Source organism: Patiria miniata, unplaced genomic scaffold (genome assembly GCF_015706575.1).
Source record: "Patiria miniata isolate m_02_andy unplaced genomic scaffold, ASM1570657v1 HiC_scaffold_1, whole genome shotgun sequence".
NCBI classification, from domain to species: Eukaryota; Metazoa; Echinodermata; class Asteroidea; order Valvatida; family Asterinidae; genus Patiria; species Patiria miniata.
This window is the reverse complement of record NW_024037047.1, coordinates 6,989,221-7,010,993: the sequence shown is the minus strand read 5'-3', so window position 1 is coordinate 7,010,993 and position 21,773 is coordinate 6,989,221. Positions and strand designations below refer to the sequence as shown.

Here is a 21,773-nt window from a genome sequence, read left to right as displayed (position 1 = left end):
GATTCTGCTATAGGCATAAAAAAGTCTCTAAACATGACTGTTCGTTTATATGAAAACTTGGTCAAAAACTGAATGATTACTATTTTTTATATCTCTTACTCAAAATTTTGATAGCTGAAAGACATTAAAAGGTCAGAATGATGGCTGATTTCCTCATCCTTACAAATCGCATCACCATATGGCAGTCTGTGCAGATAAACAGTTGGTATTTGAGGTACGCCATATTTAAAGTAAAGCACAATCAGTTTGCAGGTGCAGTACTCATCCTAACAGATTCCAACGAACCCTGGCGTTGGAGTTTGGCTGGTTGGGGATCCTACGGTCCCTCAAAGTTTCCGCTGTTGTGCTGGTAATCTCTCTTAACACGCAAATACGCATATGTGTCTTTGTCACACAAGATTATCAATTTATGTTTTAAACCGAGCAAACGAGTAGCTCCAAGGGAAAACGCTGGCCTCCATTTCCACTGACCCGAGTACAAATCCCACACTCAACATTAATTTTGCGGGAACAACACTTCTCAGACTTGGAATGCCTGCCCAGCGATGGTGACGAAAGTGGCATTGATCTTTAAAGACACTGTCTTATGCCCCTGTCTATAAGCATGTATCAAAGGTATACATATACATGTATTTGTCATCAATGATCAGCCATATTTTTCCATTAGTTGGCTAACACCACCTGTAACTACACGCGCGGCAACATGTATGAGTATTTTATCAGCTTGGTCAAGATAGTAGAAATGTGAACTGTAATCATGACTTTCATGGAGAATCATCTACAAATACATGTAGTTTGTCAAGCTCAAAATGTAAGAGAAAAAAACTAAATAATGTCTTGAAAAAGCATTGCATACCTGCTTAATTAATTACCATAAAATCTTTCGGTTCATTTTAGGTTAATGACATAATTTAGTAATCTGCAATAGTCTAAAGTTCAGATTCACTTTGTGGAATTAATAGGAAGTTCAGTGGTGCCTTGAAAAACCAATTTGTCCGCATATAAACAAGGCATGATATAGCCAAAGCGTTAAGTTTGCATCATTTGATGCTTTGCATACTGTGTAACCCTTACAATTATAAAACTTGTGGCGTCAAAATACTTCATGTTGGGTTAATGATGTAATTCGGTTATCTACAAAGAGCATTTTCAGCTCTGCATTTGAGAATAATAATGCCTAGAAATCAAGTTGTATTATTACATACATTTGTAATTATTTCCCATCAATTTACAATCTTCGGAATTCAAGTTTTAGACAGTTTGTTTAATTTGGATAAACGATAATTAAGTTATCTTTCAGCATCACATGGAACATTTCAGTGATACTTTGGAAAAATACTGAGTATACAACACTGAATATGACCAAAGCTTTACATGTATTTGCTGAATAATTTCTTACTAAACAAAACAACAATAAACTTTAATTATGATTTTTTTTTGCATCAAAGACTATTTAGTGACATGTAATTCAGTCATATATATTTATGGAAACAGTGTGGTCTGCATTATGGATATAAAATCAGTAATGCCTGGAAGTTAGCTATGTAGATGGACGTGTGTGTAAAGAGTTCCCAGGATCGTCCCAAAAAAGTCACTTCAAATGTGACCAATAGATGCCAAGGTCTTGATCAGAACGATAACAAGAATTCATCATGCCGAGACGAGGGGACAAAGGGCCTTCATCGGCTTCAACCGGTCCAGACGGCGGTGTTTGTGATTAAAATTCCGTAACTTGAAAAGTACATGAATGATTTGAATGATTCTTGTACTAAAAAAAGCTTATCAATTGGGCTTTAATATCCTAGATTTGGAAAGTGCTACATGCCAATAAAATAATTGGTCCTGCCATTTAAATTTCCTTTTTTTACTCACCCTATACAACTTCGATCCGAGACTATTAAGTCTGTTACCAAAGATAATTATTATGAGGCTGTTCAGGACTCAACCATCTACGTCATAGGTATACATGTATATACAAGTCAACGGGAACTCCTCGACGAATCGGCCATTGGCCACGCCCCTCAGTAGTCATCAAGCTCTGGCATGATGGCACTCCCGCTTCGGACTACTGCCATGTAAGTCTGTGAAAAAAATATTAATATAATGCATTAAATTCAAATACATGATATAAATTCATCAAATTGGTAACTAGATACTTTCCCCAACAATGTGCTATGACTATGATGCAGGGCCTCAGGCTTTGTTGTATCGTGAAGATGTTCAATTTCTATTGAAGTGTAGATAGGACATGGTTAAAAATAAATCTAATTCGTACGTACGAATTACCAAACCGTACGTACGAATTACTCAACCGTACGTACGAATTACTAATTCGTATACGTACGAATTACTAAACCGTACGTACGAATTACTAAACCGTACGTACGAATTACTAAACCGTACGTACGAAATAATTGGTAATTCGTACGTACGGTTGAGTAATTCGTACGTACGAATTAGTATTTCGTACGTACGGCTTAGTAATTCGTACGTACGAATTAGTATTTCGTATACGGTTTAGTAATTCGTACGTGCGGTTTAGTAATTCGTACGTACGAATTAGTATTTTGTACGTACGGTTTAGTAATTCGTACGTACGAATTAGTTTTATTTTTAACCATGTCCTATCTACACTTCCATAAATTTCGGACCCACAATGTAGCAGAATATTTTCGGAAGATGATGTTGCACAGTTGTGACCTATTCTTCATTAATCATCACAAGTCGTCGAAAGTCAGTCATGCAATTCAGTCTCACTCAAGTGACAAACTTTTTCGATGATGAACGGTGACAAGCGTGAGATGCTTTGTCATTTTAAATTGTGATCAGACATGTGGTTTGACTTGCAAATGAATTGGGGTTGACTTGTGTATACATAGGATTCACTGGTGATTGACTTGTCATTGTTGTTTGTTTGGATGACTCCCAGGCTAATTAACTTGTGATCGTCTTGCCATTGATTTGCGACTGACGCGGTTGACTTGGATTGACTTGTCATTAACTTAATTTTCATTGATTTTTTTTAATTGACTTGTTATTGAATTGTGATTGACTACAAGTCACATTCACGTGATGGAATTGTGATTGTATAGCGATTACTTTACGACTGGCTTGCAATTGACCTGATTGCCATTGACTGATTGGCTTATAATCGAACCGATTACAACCTTTTGTATTTATGGTGGCTCTCAGAGGAGCTGATGATGCTGTGAGGAAGTCCTTACGATCAGATCTGTAGACAGTTTACTCACGTGTTTGATCCGATTGTCGGCCATGTCACTCAAGGTATACACCAGGTCAGCGAAGGTCGGTCTCTTGTTCGGATCCTCGTCCCAGCACTCGCGCATTACGGCATAACTAAAAAGCAACAACGGTAGAACCAAGTTTGGTCTTTTTCGGATCAGATTTTCATCACTGTACATAATTGAGCAGTAAATCTGGATTGTTTTTTTTTGCAAAGACATTCGAACTGAGGACCGGGAACCAAACTGTACTTTGTTATTTTATTGCTAGGCAAATAGCCGCCTCCTTGTAGCGCTGGTGCACCAGGACTTTGTAAGTAGCCTACCCTTCGTCAGTCTTGTTGCTTAGCTGCAGGGCGCTCCCTTTAGTCCACACATGTAGTTCCCAAATACCGCGAGTTTTAAAGGTAATTTGTGCATTTTGTTCGTTTGAAGCACAAAAGTTCTCAAATCTAAAGAAGGGTGCTAAACAACTAACCTGCTTGTGAAGTTTCAGCTCAGCCTCAGCTGAATATTTCGAGAAAAACAGCATTCTATGATCTCGATTTCATATCAAAAGTTACTGAATCATGTTTTGAATTGGGCCTGAATTCAGCGTCCGAGACACTTTCTTACTGAGCCGATTGCAGCTAGCGATGTCGCGCACTGATCCGACGAATTACAGCAACCGCGTGCGCGTGTGCGTCGTGTCAACGCTTACGCGCGCTTTGCCGAATTAAAAAAAAAAACCAACTACTAACGGAAACTTCCAACGATTGACGCACCGTTAGAAAGGCCTTCTTTCGTTGATTTCCTGAGAATGACAGCATGCCATAAAGAATAATTTCACAGGGAGTTTAGTCCCCTTACTATCTTTCAACCAAGTATGGTTTTCAACAATAACTACGTCAGGTACTTTTTGGATAGCTGCAAATGATGGACTGTGATATCTTTAAGAGTTTAGATATGGCCGCGTCCAATTTGGTCCTTTGGCTACGGCTGGAAATAAGTCACATGTCTATGGGGAAGTGGCTACAACCGCTCTCATATGATCGCGTGTATAACCCAGCCGTAGCCAAGTCATTCGGACACAGCCTATATATATACTTAGAGGCCCGTGCTGATAACACTTCCACAGAAATGAGAATTCTTACATTTTCTCATGACAGTTGTCTGGTTTGGGCATACGGTATCCCCTTCTGATTGTTTCTGCCAGCAAGTCGTTCGAAACGGCTGGATATGGAGTTCCGCCTTGAATTAAACAAAATAGGTTAATAATAGTTAGCTTTGTTTTTATAGGCCTGGAAACTGTGATGGGATTAATGGTTTTGGGGATAAGAGTTTAGTGAGGAGAGGCATTATATTTGTTGCACAGTACATTCACAGGCAAAATGGTAAAAAAAACTCATCATCGTTTTCAAAACTACAACCATCCACCTTAAAAATATCGAAAGACAGGTTGAAAGGAAGTCACAAAGGATACAATTTGACAACACAACATTGGCATTAATGAAGTAGCTTTTTATTTTAGCAACTACTTCGTTTTCTTTTGCAAGAAGAGTTGTTAGCTTCAAGAGCGATATATCCTCCAAATGTTGAAACAAATAATGCCGATGGAGAAGGTATAACAGTCTATATCCTGATTACTGGTGCTTACCGAAAGTGGCTATTTCCCACAAGAGAATTCCGAAGGACCACCTGTGTATAACAATATAAAATTCGGTACAAGGTTTGACTTCCAAGAGATATTGTTCTTTTTTTAAGTCGAAACCAACATTAAAGAAAAGTCGCCTCATGCATCAGCAGATGTTGAGGAAAAGTAAAGCAGATGTTGAGGACAAGCGGTCAAAATTTTCCACGGTGGGCATATTGAGTACCACCCCCCCCCCCCCCCCCCATTTTGCAAATGGATGCCGCGGCTCTAAAAGGGTAGGTTTGTGATGGCTTCACATTCGAAAAAAGAAAGATTCTAATAAATATATTGTCAATGTGGAGTTTAATCCGTTTATGAAAGATAGGCACAACTTTTTATAGGGGCATCTTGACTACCCCCCCCCATATTACTATGGCTGCCACGCCCCTAAAAGGGTGTGTTTGCGATGGTTCCACTTCTGAATTTTTTTTTCTGGTGAATATTAATGTCTGTAGGAATTAGCTTCATTCGTTTATCAGATGTGGGCACATTTTTCCCATGGTGGGCATAATGAGAATCCCGCCCCCTTTTTTTCAATATGGCTGCCACGCCCCTAAAAGGGTGTATTCGCGATGGCTCCACATCTGAATTTTTTTCTCATGAACATAAACGTCTGGGGGACGTTTGATTCGTTCATGAAATATGGGCACAATATTTTCTAAGGGTACCCCCCCCCCTTTTTAAATGGCTGCCACGCCCCCAAAAAGGTACTTTTGTGGTGGCTTCGAATCTGGAAAACACTATAATCTACATAATTATGTCTTTGTGAAGTTTCCTGCTTTTGTGACAAGTGGGAACAAGTCCCGCCCCCCTTTTTTTTAAATGGATGCCGCGCCCCTAAAAACGTAAATTTGCGATGCGCCACATCTAAAACATTTTCTGGCATGAATACGAACATCTGTGCCAAGTTTCACGCTTTTATGCAAAAGTGCACAATTCATCGATATTTTGTCACATATCCGCTGGACTATTAGGATTTGTTTTGAATAAGCTCCCGCATTTCAGGATAAAAAGACGCTCCTGTAAACTTACACATCGCTCTGTGAGGTATACAACTGGTGCCTCACTGATTCGACGGATAACCGGCGAAGTGGTACTCGTCGCTGCATACAAAAATAAAACGAGAGAACAAATCAATCAACAGATAATACAGTATCTGTTCCGCTTGGTTGCTCCCTTAATCTTAAGTTGCTGTTCCAACTTTCGATTGACTATAACTCTTCCTGATTTCTTGTAGTTGAGCAAGATGCTTAGCCTGAAAACCGTTCAGATCATGTACAACATTTGTCGTCAAACCACATTTATTTTCACCCCTACCCTCCAGCAATTGACCAAGTGGATTTGTAAACTCCGAAATCAATCCAGGCCCCAACATCAGAAAATTACAAATTTTAGTATTGCAAGTGTTTTTAAATCAGTCCAGAGTGACGCAGACTTGAAGTTTTGTTGGTTTGCGTTACCGGCTCATACAATGACCTCATCTAAGGAAGAGCAAGCCTGCAAGTGCCTGATAAACTGACGATGGGCAATGAAAAATTACAACCCAATTTCACTTGGGGGGGGGGGGTTTGTTATGATAGAATCCTTCAATAAATCGCCAAAGAAAAACCACAAACCCTTGATGTCTCCACGTTCTCCCCACGGGACGGACTGAAGTCAGAAACCTTGGCAACCAATCCGTTCCCGATCAGGATGCTTCTTGCAGCCAAATTGCGATGAATAACCTGAAAAAAAGAAGAAATATTTTCAGTACTGGTAAAGTTCAATTTTGACATTTTAGTAGGCCTAAATTAAAGTGAATCCCTATGGTTTCTCAATTACTTCATTGCTGGGATCCGAATCCATTTAAATTCAAAAGACATTCGCAGTGTGACACGACGTATCTCGTTTATTAAAAAAAAAACATATGGTGGTTGAACAGGAGCTGTGCATACTCAAATTATAGGTTCAACACAGCCGAATTAGTTACTTCAAAACTCGGAGTTGCCAAGATGGTTTAATCGATTATGCCTACCCCCGCCTTAGCAAGGTGCTCCATTCCTTTGGCAACATCCAGAGCAAACTTGACTAGCTGATCGGAAGACAAGGCCTCCTCGTCTGAGTCTGACTGTGAGCGAGCCGTCCGCAAGTAGCTGCGCAGATCACCATAAGGAAGATATTCCAAGGCGACGTACAACACTCCTTAATACATGTATAGGAACACAAAGAAGATATCGTCGTCCTAGTAGGGTGTGGTTAATCATTTTCATCATTTAAGGTCATTGAGGGAGCTCACCCCACCGTACCTGACCCCACTCCTTCTGATTTTGCTCAATTGGACCCGCTCCCAGTTCTCTCTGTATGTCGATGGAAATGTGGATACTGACATACAAATGAATGATATCAGCGGTTAGCCGAAAAAGTCTGCATTTACTACTTCCAAAATATAAACCCTCGACCCATCTGATATCTGTAAAATACTCGTTTTAATAAGCCAGTATAAGGCCAAAAAAAATATATTCGGTCTCTGGTCAGACCAAAGTTCCGGAAATGACGCGGGGACGCGGCTTTTTTTTTTTTTGGCTTTTCTTTTTTTCTTCAAGCTTGGATTGTACAGACAAGGTGGGGTATTTTTTTTTTTTGGTGTCCTCATGTACATTGGTGTCCTCCATAATTTGCCTTGGTGCTCTCGATCATTTGCCTTGGTGCAATATCCCATTCCTTGGTGCTCTTTGGTTAAAAAATGAGGAGGTGCGGCAATAGAGGGCGCTGTGGGAGCTACCGTGGAACATTTTGGAAAAAAAATTGACGCGCATGATTAAAATCGACGCGCGCGCTGACCAGAGACCGACTTTTTTTTGGCCTAATACTCGTTTTTCCACTGATTAAGGTCATTTTCAAAACCCGGGTTCACCTCGGTCTGTGGCTTCAGGCATGAAGTTTGGCAATGGGCCGGAGACCCAGCCGAAGCCTTGGTTTTGGAAAAGTCTCAAAACTTACCTTTACGTTGGCAAGTACCAAGCAGTTGTACGATGTTAGGATGGTAGCCGATGCAAGCCTTCGTCCGTAGCTCATCCATGAAATCATCTCTGTCGCATGCAGATACATGTCCTACAAGACGGAGAGGAACTTGAGTTATGATATCGTTTACATAAATAAAACGCCCACGAAATGTGTTAACGTGCATGAATTTGCGTAGTCCATTATGTTGTTTGTATACTTTTCGTGGGAAAACTAGAGCCAAGAGTTTCTTGAAGAGCTGTATTTGTCAGTTATTTTGATATGTCAATAACGATCCAAATCTGGAACAAAAACCAAAATGAATAAAATGACAAGTGAAATTTAAAGCAATGAAAATCAAAATCTCATCAAAGGAATGTCAGTCAATTGTTTTCTCCTTAATTTCGATTATACCTGTGAGCATCTTGATGGCAGCCCTGTTCACGTCTCCATCCTTCCTCACAGTTCCTGATCGCACCTCACCAAAGTTCCCAATGCCGAGGACTCGCTCCTCGACGATGAGGTCGCTCCAAGGAATCCCCCATCCCTCGGCCCAAGACGGCAGGCCAGTGTCTGATGGGATCTCTTCATTCATCACATTCTGTTTTGTTATGGTGTTCTGGAAAGCGACTTCTTCCTTAACTGCTGTGGTATCAGACTCTAAATCAGGGGCCACCGACTCCTGTACGTCCAATGCATCCATCGCAGTAATGAGAATATAGTTAAATGTCTTTGGTCAGATTGACCGGAAATCCGGGTTCTCATTGGGCCATATTCATACAGGATCAAATGTGACACTTGTCGGGTCAAAAATGACAATTATGACAATGTTTCCGGGTCAAACTGACCAGGAAAGATTCGGGTTTTTTGACCCGGAAAAATGTCATTTGTTACCGAGAAAATGTCATTTGTTACCCGTAAAAATGTCATTTGTAAATCAATTACACTCTAAAATAGCCTCTTTTTATTTTATATTAATTTTTTTTCAATAGAATGTACATGTGAAGGTATGATGTGTTTATTCTCATGTACATATCTTACCATGTCGACACTTTCTTGAAGATTCGACACACTTTGCACACTTCCTGGTGCTTGCTCTTTCCTTTTGGCTCTTGCTGATGAAATGACAATAGCAACGACTTTAAGAGTGAGCATTCCCATCGCTGCACTGATTATGACAAGGATTACTGTCATGTCGACTGTACTTGCTGGCTTCTTGCCTATCGTAATAAAAAAAACGATTACATTTTAAATTCCCATTGATCGTTATTTTTTCCGGTCATATTGACCCATTAGAGCGGATGGCAAAATGTCATATCGGCCCAGAAGTGTCAATTTGACCCCCAAATTAACAGGTCATATGGAACTCGTATCCGAGTCAAATCTGGCATCAGAGACTTTTTAAAGTGATTATTAACATGTGATTTGTCAACGGTGACTGGTGAAGGAGTAATGTTAATGACTCTTTAGTTTCGAGTTAAGGACATTTCCGGATGAACTAGATCACCGAGAGGTTTTACATAAGCACCCAATCTCGGCTGAGAGTGGTTCCCATGCACAGGTAATAGTCCACAACGAAAAAAAACATCTGAATTGGACAAAAAACTACGAAGAAAATGAAACACAACTGTTTCTGTTGGATGCATTGGTCACGGAATAAGTGAAAATATTGTTTATTTAAATTTGTTTTACCGTCGCACGATCGGAGTTGAACCGTGATTGCAAGCTCTTCTTTCTCTGGACTCGTTACTCGGCATGTGAGACTTTTGACGACGTCTTTACTGGACGGGTTTGAAACAGTGAATCTGCTAAACACGTCCACTAGTTCGTCCAAGCTCGGTGTCTGAACCACGGATCCGGTTTCCTCCCTCACGCCGTCAATGACCCAAACGATTCTCCACGCGTCGGGTGTGGCTTGTCGAACGGTGCATTCGAATGCTCTTCCCGTCTCCGGTGTGACGCAGATGGCCTCCGAAGCATCGCTGATAAACTCTCCAGTCGAGAGATCCCGGAGCTCCATTACGGTATACGATACAATTTCTGAATTTTCAAAAGAGGATTTTTTGCAGGTAATCAGATTCTTTCATAATTTTGTATACCTGACAAAATAAAATAAACGAATGGTGGTCTCACCAGGGCAAGTCTGGAGCTGCACGGTGACGCGAAGAGGCTCTGTCTCAAAACCCGAAGCCTGGCAGGTAAGGCTGTTGATGAGGCTTCCATCCAAGGAGTTGAAGACGGTAAAACTTGTGTTCATGTTGAATAATCCACCCAATGTCTGAGTTGAATCCACTCGTCCGCTTTCATTCCTGATTCCATCGATGATCCAAGTCACCAAAATACCTTGCCGGGTGTTTAGGATTTCACATGCGAAGGTTCGCTTCGTGCCCACCTTGAAGCAGGTGGGCTCAGACTTGATGCCAACCAGTTCCCCGGACGAGAGATCCACAAGGCTCATTGAAGTATTCACTACTCGGTCTGGATGACAGTGAAAATTACAGTTATTTTAAAACAAGGGGGAATCCTACGGTGGTGTAACAAAGGGGCGCTGGGTTGTCAGTGTCACGCCTAGCTACTTAGTACCCAAGTACTTAGTACTCCAATTTGCACCCAAATGAGAATTTGGTAGTGTATGTAATAGTATGTGAGCTGATTCAGCGACTAATTGTGCAAAACAGACTGCTTCTTGACCTCGACATTCTGACCCTTCAGCGGGCGCTTTCTATATCGGGTCTTGTCATGGATCTCTTTAAATAAAACCTAGACACGACATCTATTGTTCTTTTTTTACGCTGTGTATTGACAAAAAAGTCTGTGGCCACGAGCCATAATATTTCGCGATACGCCAAGCAATAATACAGCCGGCCAATCACGGTAGTGTGTAAATTTCGCAGATCTATGCACACCCGGCCTATCTTGTATTTCAAAAACAATGCATCCGAATCGACCAATCACAATCTTAGTCCAGATTTGGGACTGAAATTACGTCACAAGCTAGTAAGTCGACTCCAATTGGCTGGTGCGCGGGGTCGCATAAAATTTGCTTTCATCAGACGTTGGATCGACCGGAAATAGGGCTCGGTGGACAAAGGGTGATACTCAGACTAAGAATTTGGAGGGTCCCAGCCAGAAGATACAGTCCGCCAAATCAAGCAAGTGCCACTGAAAGCCTGGGCGGAATGCATAAAAAAGATATACGTTCAGATCAACCGTAGTCCATTTTCTTACCAGAGCAGGTCTCAAAGTGCGCTGTGACGTTAAGTGAGTCTCCTTTTTCATTTGTTGCTCGGCAGGTAAGACTCTTCTTATTGAGGCCATCGCTTCGCCACTTGGATATGATGAACCAGCTAGTAGCGTTGACCAATCCAACAGCTGCGCTACCGGTAAAATTGGTGAAGCCAGCTCCAACCTCATTTCCATCTAAGAACCAGGCTACATCCCAGCCTGGTCTGGCTACTTTAAGTTGGCACTGGAAATGTAGATCCGTGTCAGGCTGGATGCAGATCGGCGTATAAGTCAGTCCAACAAGACGTCGAGCTGATACATCCCACATTTCCACAGAAGGTTCGGGGTGCATGCCTACAGGTTAATGAAAAAAACAAAAATAGAACAGGAGAGTTATTAATGCTGGGAATGTCACCGGACCTTAGCTATAAAGACGCATATGGACATTTCGGCCAGAGACAATAATTTCACAATTTAGTCCCATTACTACCTTTAAACCAAGACTGCTTTTCAACAATAATTACGCCAGTTATTTTTGAATAGATGTAAATGATTGGCCGTTCCATTTTAGACCGGCCACATATTTATGATGGGCTCTCGACCAATGGGAATGGGTAAAACTGTCTTAGGTATTAATGAATACTGGCTTACTGCAATTGAAATTCAGAATTGCTTGCCCAACTGATCATATTCCGGGCAACAAACTTTGGAGACAGAACGAGTCAATTACCACATTGACGTTCACTCATATTACCTGTATCGGAGTTTGTAGTAAGCTCTGCAGAGCTGAGGCGCTGAGCACTGTGAGCAGTTGAATGGGGAATCTGGCTTGTCATTGTCATGATAAAACCCGACTTTAATTGCCGATATAGAAGATAAGGGTACAGGTAGTAAAAGACGTATTTGTTGTGGCCTGTCATCAAATAAAGACTGATGAATCTGTTTCCTTACCATGACAAGACTTCAGCTCAACTTTGATGCTGATTAGTCTCTTGAGACCTGTAGCCTGACAAGTGAGGTTCTTCGGAAGCTCGTCTTGCGACTGGGACAAGTTGAAGGTGCTGCTCATGTTCACCAGTCCACCTGCTCCAGTCTCAGCAAAACCCCTTTCAATTTGCTCTCCCCCTACGAACCACGCGATGTCCGAGACGTTTGGTTCGGCGTCGCGAACTGTGCACTGGAACCCGCGTATAGAACCAGACCGACGGTCACAATTTGGTTCAGAATCACTGTCTACGAGTTTTTCTGTTGGGAGATCCGTAACGCCTACCGTCGTATTCGGTTCTGTAGAAACATTCAAGGTGAAAAAAACTTATGGTTTGCCCTTAAAGGGACATCACGGGTCCGATTCGGGCTATGTACCTTTTGCCGTATGTTTTGTGTTAGAAGGGGCAGCACTGGGCTGATTCAGGCTTTGTTCTGTCTTGTCGTAATTGTACATTTTGCCAGTATGGTTTACCTTAAAAGGGCTGGCACTGGCCCGGTTCAGACTCCGTATCATCATGCCGGTATGGCTTGCCCTAACAGGGGCAACACTGGCCCGATTCGGACTCTGTTCCGTTTTGCCCTTATTGATTGCCCTAAAAAGGACCTGCACCCGATTTCATGAACAAATATCGTTACTTACGATGCATCGCAGCGCTTCGACACGTCGTATACCTACGATAAAACTGGCTAAGAAATGACTCTTCTGATTTTGATATGACCACTAGATACGTCGTAACTTGCGACGTGTTCAATTCATCGCATGCTTCGTGAAATGGATTGTACGACGCGTCACATCGCGATCTGTGACGTGTTACACGTTGTAACTTGAGTTGCGACACGTCACATCGTTTAGTGCAATTGGGTGCCAGCTGGGCCGATTCAGGCTTTGCATTGTCTTGCCGTTATTGTTTGCCCTGACAGGGCAACCATTGGTCCAATTTACGTTTTGTATCGTTTTGCTGGTATGGTTGCCTTAAAGGGGCCTGCACTGGCCCGGTTCAGGCTCTGTACCGTCTTGCCATGCCCGTTGTGATTTGCCTGAAAAGGACCATCACCGGCCTGATTCAGGCTCTGTACCGTTTTCCAGCATGGTTTACATTAAAAAAGGGCCGCCCCTGGCCGGAGCCAGGCTCCATACCATCTTGCCGTTGTGGTTTCCCGTAAACCAGTACAGACCCGATTCAGGCTCTGTATCGTGTTGTTGTTACGGTTTGCCGTAATAGCGCCAGCACTAGACCAATTCCGACTCCGTACCGTCAACATGGAGCTGCTTTGCCGCAGCCAAGCCAGCATTGGCCCGCTTCTGGTCTTATATACCGCCGTGTTTAAACGGAACGGTACCGCCGGAACAAACCCATAACAAGCCTGCATCGGGCCAGTATCGTCATGTTTCTGGGATATGCGGTAAGCTCTGCCGATGAGCTGAGCACTTTGAGCAGCTGTATGAGACAATTTGCTTGACATCACCATGATAAAGCCCGACCTTAATTGACGATATAGAAGGAAGTGTACGAGTAGTTAATGGCGTAGTTATTGTGTCCCTGAAAATTAAGACTGTGGGTTCTTTGTCCTTACCATGACAAGACTTCAACTCAAATGTGGTGTTGATTAGTCTCTTGAGACCCGTAGCCTGACAAGTGACGTTCTTCGGAAGCTCGTCTTCCGACTGGGACAAATTGAAGGTGCCGCTCACTTTCACCAGTCTTCCTGCTCCGGTCTCAACGAAACCTGGTTCAACTCGCTCTCCCCCGACGAACCACACGATGTCCCAGACGTTGGGTACGGCGTCCCGAACTACACACTCAAAGCCGTGTAAACCAGACCGACGAACACAGATTGGTTCAGAATCACTGTCGACGAGTTTGCCTGTCAGGAGATCCGTAACGCCTACCGTCGTATTTGGTTCTGTAGAAATGTTAAGAAGTGAAAATAAAGAAAACTGCTGCAAACTACTTACTAACAAGATGGACCTGAAACAATATGAACAAAATTAGAGAGCCTAAACCTTCGATTCAGACATCGACTGGCGTTTCAGAGTTGCGCTGAACCAAATAAAAGGCAAGATTTGAATTAAGTACATGAACAGTTCGACGTCTGAAACAATTTGGAGCGACTACACCAAACGCGCCAGATGGCGAAAGATCGACTTTCAGAGTCGTTCAAACGACTCGGGAGCGACCTGCTTTCTGACGTCGCTCTAGTCATGCGCGTGCGTTTGATTTTGCGCTGAGTCAACCTCACTCTATCGGCTTCGCTCATCGGGGGCCAGAGGCAAGACAGAGTCGAGACGTCTGAAGATGGGTTCAGCTGAAGATGGGTTCAGCTGTAGTGGATGGCCTGCAGTACCTAGTGACCTAACAGTCGTGGAAAAATCGTTCGAAAAGGTCTCCAAATCTTTTTACCAATTCTGAGCATTTTGGATGCAATTGGGCTCGAAAGTGGCGCTATTTTGCCATGTTGTGGAGGGATCGTTTTTCAAGATGGCTACTTTTCCCTAACCCTAAGTTTGGGTGAGAATATCTCGAATTTGGTCAACCCACCAAAAAATGAACAGAAAATGAAAGATGACATGTTCATCATCATTTTTCTGTGCAGCTTATATACATGTGAGAGTTCTGAGTATTTTTAAAAGAATTTTGAAGTATGGGCATTTAGCACTGGTGTCTATGGTAATTTTAATACAAGGTTGCACCCTTAAAATGATTTCTAGCCTATTTTGACCCCACATGCCAAATTCCATTCTTTTAAAACAAAGTGCACGAATTGGGCCAACAAATGGACCTAAGCAGCTGCACTATAAACACACCCATCGGAGTCTGCTTGGGCATGGCGAGGAGAATTGATACAAAAGCCAACCAAAAAGCAGCCGAAGAAAGATCTGACCAGTCCCGTAATTTGCAAAAAAGCGTAAAAATGAGGCAAAGAAAATCACTGATGAAGGCTAAAAAGTTGTCAATCATTGAACTGATTGCTCTGGGAAGGGGCTTTAACTTTATTCCCACCCTTAGAAACCTTAAAAGTCGACCATCCTTCGCTACTTCCCACTCATTCTTCATAATGAGACTTCGCTTAAAATGGGAGGGAGAGTAAGACCGTCTGACTCGCATCCATTCAAACTGCTGATGCTGATAACAAATCCTCATTTCCTTCCCCTTTAAATCAATTTTAATTCACGTCGGCAATTTTCTTGTTATTGTCCACCAATTCCCTGATTTTTGCCAGCACGTACCGGTTTATTTTTGCATAAAACACTTCTCTCTCAGAAAAAGGCAAAACTTGACAAAATTAATCACCGGTGGCGGCCCCCTAAAAAAACACATCCCCGTCCTGTAACTGATATGACTTGAAATGTATAGCGTATAGTGCCTGACACAATGCTTTCGTTACACACAAACTCGTCCGCTGCACGTGCAGCAAGCTCCGTTAATACTTATAACTATCTCGTGCGCACGAGATAATTATCTCGTGCGCACGAGATATATGTCGTGCGCACGTGATAATTATCTCGTGCGCACGAGATATTATGTCGTGCGCACGAGATATATGTCGTGCGCACGAGATATATGTCGTGCGCACGAGATATATGTCGTGCGCACGAGATATTATGTCGTGCGCATGAGATAAAAAAATAATTTTGGATGTCCCTTTAGGGGCTCCGTAGAATACAAATAAACCATATCCAATGAATGTCTACATCTTACGCAAGTTAACCACGGAATGAAAGTACAACATTCAGATGTTTGATAGTGATAAGAAAAGAGGCAATCTCCCTGCAGATTCAATGAGTAACGGGAAAAGTGGGACCCTCATCCCGTTATAAGATCTTGTTCAAACATATTATATTTGACATTAGATTTGCAATCGAGGTATGAATGACAAGCAAGGAATACAGTTTACGAACAGACGACTTCACTCAAACATTAAAGACATTCGATTTGCAATGTGAATGACAAACAAACAATACAGTTTATTCAAAGCCTGTAAGGGATTCCCCACAAGATTTCCGAAATCTGAAAAGCTTTCCATAAATTTGTGGTTTTATTTTTCAAATCACCCACGCAACAGTGTCCGTAAAGATGGTCTCTTGCTTCTTGTCATGCATACCTAGACTGCAAATCGATTGTCAAAAATGTACGAGTGAAGTCATTTGTTTTTGTCTTCACATGATCTTATATCTAACTAATAAGGAATCAATGCAACTTTTAACCAGTTCGCTAACCCATAACGTTTGTGCACAAAATGTCGGGTTTATTCATCATCCATGACAAGTGTTTTTCAAGCCTATTTTTCGGTATTTCTCGGTTTCGCGTCCTGTCCGTGCCTTTCTCAATATTTATTACACATTTCTGTAATTTATGATATTGGTTTAGAATGCTCCACACACAGTTGCTGTTTTTATATTTCTGCAGAGTTAAATTTTCATTCTCATTCCAGGTGTATCATAATGTAAAATGAAACTCAACAAGTACTTCCTGTATAACCAATAAATCTGACTTTAATTTGCAAGTTTCAGTATGACACGCTGGAAAAGTAACCATTTAAAAGAAAACATTCTGCGGAGCAAACCAAAGTATCATGAGAGCCCGCATAGAACAGCCTTTTTCTTTATCTACACGGGCAAATGTTGAGCCGAATCGAAACAGCAATGTATGATAATTTCGGTTTAGAACTTTATAATACATACAAACCATCTTTCGGTTTTCTTTTGTTTTAATTATTTACTTGAGCAATACAAAAGTACACGTAGTTCGAAATTATCAAACAAGCTATGATTATTTTTATCGGCATTGAGCTGGATGCTTGCAGCCACTATGTTTTGAGCACCTTGAAAAATTAATGCAATTAAAGGTACAACTTTACGGGCATTTTATAAAACTAAACGGACACTGTATGTAGACAACGTTACATTTGTTTAAAAAATTGGAAGTGACGCCAAAATTTGGCAAACGGTAATTCTTTTCCTCGCAATATTTACATGTCTTGAGGTTTGACTGGTTTAAAGGTGTTGGTACTGTTTAATGTGGAACAAATAATGTGCAAAATATGCTTAAAGGGATTAAAGGACCGTGACATGGATTCTTCTCAGGAACATAATACTATTTTGTGCCACTTTCTACTCCTCCAACATGTATGAAAACTCTTTGACATCCCTCTTTGGTGTTTTTTTTTATAGTGAAGTGCACTTCTTTAAACATTTAAAATCATCCATGCCCTTCGTGACAACAGAATGTGTTTTTGGGAAGATACTGTTCACTTTAGGGGTTTTCTGTTCAAATTGTGAACTCAAAATTTGCTCATGGAAAAACGTTTGTGGGAAAATTTGCTCATTGGCATATACTGCCATGTTCTGAAAGAACAACGTATCACCAAAGAGAATAAAAGTTACGACAACACAATATCCAAAATTCTGGCAACTTCTTGTGCTGAAATACCTGTAACGTTGACGATTTGCCTAAAATGACGTCAAACTCTTTGTCATGAATATCCAAAATCACATTAGCATATAATAAAAAAGGTACCAAAATATCCTTGAAAATGGCAAAATTTAAAATATAAATAAGGTTAAATGGGACATTGAGGTGCATTTTCAAGAGGAGCGCTTTTCAAAAATTAAATTACATACGGGACAGTTGAATGTTTGGTTGCACATGGTGATAGCGATGCGTCATTAGAAGTAGCATTCAATAAATATATAATAGTTCTATAGATGTGAGGCCCTTCATTGCGGAAAAAGGCATTAAATGACAGCATAGTTTTAGGTAGGATCTTGCGGAAAGGAGCAGCAAATAGTACATAAAGGGTGTTGTACTGGTTGTTTCGTGTGCCAGCCTGTTTTTTTGTGTTGCATGTTTTTAACTATCTTATATTAAGTTTAGGACTTCTCATACACCGTATTTCTTCCATTTCGATTATACCAAGGTAACTACTACCCGACCACATTGACATACTGCATAGATCTTATTAAAAGGCTACATGAACTTTGAAATGGGGAAGGATCATTTGGAATTACCCGGAAAAGTGCCCACCTATTTAACGACAGGCACCTTGCCTAAGTGAATATAACACTTTACTATACTACTTTACTTTAATATATCAAATATCATGTTATTTTTTCCGTCTGAAATGGTATCCTTTTGGAAAAAAAATATATATAGCATTGTAGGTGGTTTCCAAATAAGGTGCCCGCGTTAGAAACAGAATCCCAATGTTAAGGTTTTTTGTAAGGTTGATCATTGTTACATCGTGTAGGGTGCAATTTCACTATAGAAACGACCTGGCAATGACTGTACATACCTCACTTTACGTTGTGTAAATGAGGAATGATAGCATGATTTTCTAAAAAAAAAGAAAAAAAGTAGCGTTTGATTACAAAAATAATGAGATGAGTAAAACTCCGCCATGCTGGTCGATATTTATATAAATTAACCACTGCAGTTTTGACACAAAGGGCCTACGGGGCGGGGAGTTGCATATGCGTTTTGTTTTAAGGCATTCTTCAACAATTGGTTAGTGGCGAACCGCCACCCCCCCCCCCCCCCCCCCCCCCACACACACACCCACACACAACCACACACACACACCACCACCAAACCAAAAAAGTCAATTTGTTTATGCAAATTTCGAGTCTTTTCGAGCCTTACCGACTACATCCAATAGCAGGGTTTTAATACTCTGGCCCAGGTAAGTCACTTCGCACTCATAGCAGCCTTTCGATTTCATTCTCACCGGGGCGATGTTCAGTTTGCAGTGCTCCTCAAATCCGCCGTGGCTACCGTGCTGGGGCCGACATCGGTGCAATACGAGCTTGAGACCAGGTTTCTGCCACTTGACAACAATGCCCGGTTGCCAAACAGTTTCATTATTACCTGTTACCAAGCACGTGAAGGTTGCATTCTCTCCAATGAAAGCCGCATAATTCTCTGCCGGGAGGATCCTGTGCGAAACCGCCTCACCTGCATTTTTGGGGAGAAAAATCATGCACTCAAACCGTGTCCATATTTAAAAAAAAGGTAAGGCAAGCCTAGCAAATTAGCTGGTCTTTTAAAGCACATGGATTGCTGTTTAATTGGTTCATATATTCACTGCAAGTGTTTCCATGCATGCCGGATTTAGCTAGTGGCGTAAGCTGTACGGAGAAAGGGGAAAGAATTTGACACAACGAGCTTCCGGGTGGGGTGTTGCATTGACAAAACTTGTCCCCATTCAAAATATTGAATCGAGCAAAAATATATAAGTCCCACTCCCTCCCCCTCCTGAAAGATTTGTGCACCCCGGGTGCCCCCCCCCCCCCCCGGAGTATAACTCTATAGTTACGCCATTGTTCCTGGCTCTTAGTGAGTTTTAAATCAGTTACAAAATGGACTGCAGGCTGACCCTCTGGGGCCACCGGACCTGTAAAGCATGAATTAACAGGGATAAAAGAAAGAGGAGTATACTGGAGGGCATCCTTCCTTGCCCTTAATTGCCCCTTTATATCTCGGCTGTTCGATTACAGGTTGTATTTCTTTCTCGCAAGTTACAACGGATTGACAACCTTTTGAATGGATCACAGCTCAAATTCTCCCGAAACATCAATCTTTATTCTAGGCAGGTCATGTCTCATTGCATTTTAGTAAAGAAGGTTCTTATTAATATAGCCTAAAATCAGTGGCCGAACTGAAATTTCCGTGTATAAGTAGCTAAGCCGCCGTCAACGTTTCGCTCGTTAACCTACGCCCTGCAAACAATATCTTCCTTCACAATCTTGTGAAGGAAGTATGGATGTCATTATGCACGGGTAGCTTATCTCTCCTTGACCAATCCCGGCCAAAATGGTTGGGACACTTGGAAATAACTTAGCCTCCCACGGTCACCCACTCCCCCGCTCCCCCGGTCAAAGTTGTTCTCTCTAGCTATGGAGCACACACCGCGCAATGAGAGACAATATTGAGCAGGGTCCAGGGGGTTGGGGCCCAGCGAGATTTAGCCAGGATTGCGCGCTACGCATGATAAACAACAGCAGTGTTGCGTGCTGTGTCACATGGCACGGAAAATCTATCCAATGAGAGTTCGAAGAGATCAGCCCTTCCCAGCGTCCTGTTTGCAGGGCGGGGGTACGATTGAACGTCAATCAAATTTTCAAATCAATCCCTTTTTTAATCCGTCCCCTTTGCGTTTTCTGAGCTGATATTTTGGTGGAAATAGGCTGCACCAACTGTCATTCGCACAGGAACTGTAATTGCCCAGAAATAAGTGGAAAGGGAGCCCGAAACGAACATGAAAAATTCTCCTCCAGGGTGATATTTCTCAACGGTTCGTATCGGGCTCCCGTTCCGCTTATTCCTGGTAAATAATGGATCCTGTGTGAATGAAAAATCAAGGATAGCCTGATAATGTAAGAACTTCCTATCAAACAAATGCAATTTAAGCTCAGAAAACGCCACGGATGGAAAAGTGAAATTAAATAGAAAGTCTCGGACGTTGACTGCGGTGATGCTTCTTACAAACTACTTCAAGGAAATATCAGTTCGGCCAGTAGAGGCTTTACATTATAAGACTATTTTAAAAATGCAATGAGACATGAACTGCCTAGAATACCGGTACGGAATGATGTTTCGGGGGAGTTTGAGCTGTGATCCATTTAAAAGGTTGTCAATCTGTTGTACTTTGCGAAAGTCACTCGTTCACCGTGGCACACTATGTAGGCCGCTATGTTTTGGGGCGTTATTCGCCTCGCTTTGATTTTCAAGATGGCGTACCCTGAGAAAGGTCTTTTCGAACGGTATAGGCCTATCCGATTTTCAGAAACCGTTGTCAAAACGTCCGCAAGGAAAAAAAAAAGTTTTTTCCAACTTTCACTCGGGAGGTAACACACTGAGTATACAGTGTTTAAACGTCGCTGAAGGGCAAAACCTAATTTGATTTATATCACCCCGACGTAAAATTCTATCTTATAATAGTTTATGCGGTACCCGCTGCTATGTACATCAGATTCGAACCAGCCAACCGATCCTGTTAGCTCTGTGGTCGAGTGGTAAGACATCTGCACTAGAAAGCAGGAGGTCGTGGGTTCGAGTCCCACCCGAGTGATTTTTTCCAACCTTCACTCGGGAGGTAACACACTGAATATACAGTGTTTAAACGTCGGTGAAGGGCAAAACCTAATTTGATTTATATCACCCCGACGCAAAATTCTATCTTATAAAAGTTTATGCGGTACCCGTTGCTATGTACATCAGATTCGAACCAGCCAACCGATCCTGTTAGCTCGGTGGTCAAGTGGTAAGACATCTGCACTAGAAAGCAGGAGGTCGTGGGTTCGAGTGATTTTTTCCAACTTTCACTCGGGAGGTAACACACTGAATATACAGTGTTTAAACGTCAGTGAAGGGCAAAATTTGATTTATATCACCCCGACGCAAAATTCTATCTTATAAAAGCTTAAAATAGCAAAGAACACAATCCGAGATACCTGCAAAGCATACGGTCTACTGGAATTCAGTGGCTTTTTGTAGTTGGAATTTGTGTGTTACAGTAACCGGGTGAGAGTCTTTCCGAGATCAGAAATGTTAGTAACTAAAATAGTTAAACTCCTATCGAGATGTCACTGTTTGCGATTGTTATACAGGCCTACCTTTTGACGAATGAAACTGAAGTGCGAATACTGTCAAAATGAGCAGAGCATCCAT

General features: G+C 41.8%; 1 protein-coding gene across 1 annotated transcript; it reads right to left on the bottom strand.

The window, feature by feature from the left end:
* Positions 1-1,850: 1,850 nt before the first annotated feature.
* LOC119732441 lies at positions 1,851-21,773 on the bottom strand. Its single transcript, XM_038206001.1, has 17 exons — positions 21,719-21,773; positions 18,747-19,058; positions 13,681-14,010; positions 12,070-12,402; positions 11,122-11,472; positions 10,027-10,371; positions 9,586-9,933; positions 8,935-9,113; positions 8,308-8,575; positions 7,894-8,004; positions 6,929-7,095; positions 6,531-6,638; positions 5,947-6,017; positions 4,879-4,919; positions 4,376-4,472; positions 3,252-3,357; positions 1,851-2,081 (listed from the first exon to the last, which is right to left on the bottom strand). The coding sequence occupies exons 1-17, from the start codon at positions 21,771-21,773 to the stop codon at positions 2,022-2,024; spliced, it is 3,282 nt and encodes a 1,093-aa protein (XP_038061929.1). The 3' UTR covers positions 1,851-2,021.

Bases quoted from the DNA above. Each gene is read 5' to 3' on its own strand.
- LOC119732441 (XM_038206001.1), bottom strand. From the start codon at position 21,773: ATGGATGCTCTGCTCATTTTGACAGTATTCGCACTTCAGTTTCATTCG. The intron at 11,473-12,069 runs GTAAGGAAACAG...ATTAACCTGTAG, and splicing joins TGAGCTGAAGTCTTGTCATG to GCATGCACCCCGAACCTTCT. The intron at 4,473-4,878 runs GTAAGCACCAGT...GTTTAATTCAAG, and splicing joins GTGGGAAATAGCCACTTTCG to GCGGAACTCCATATCCAGCC.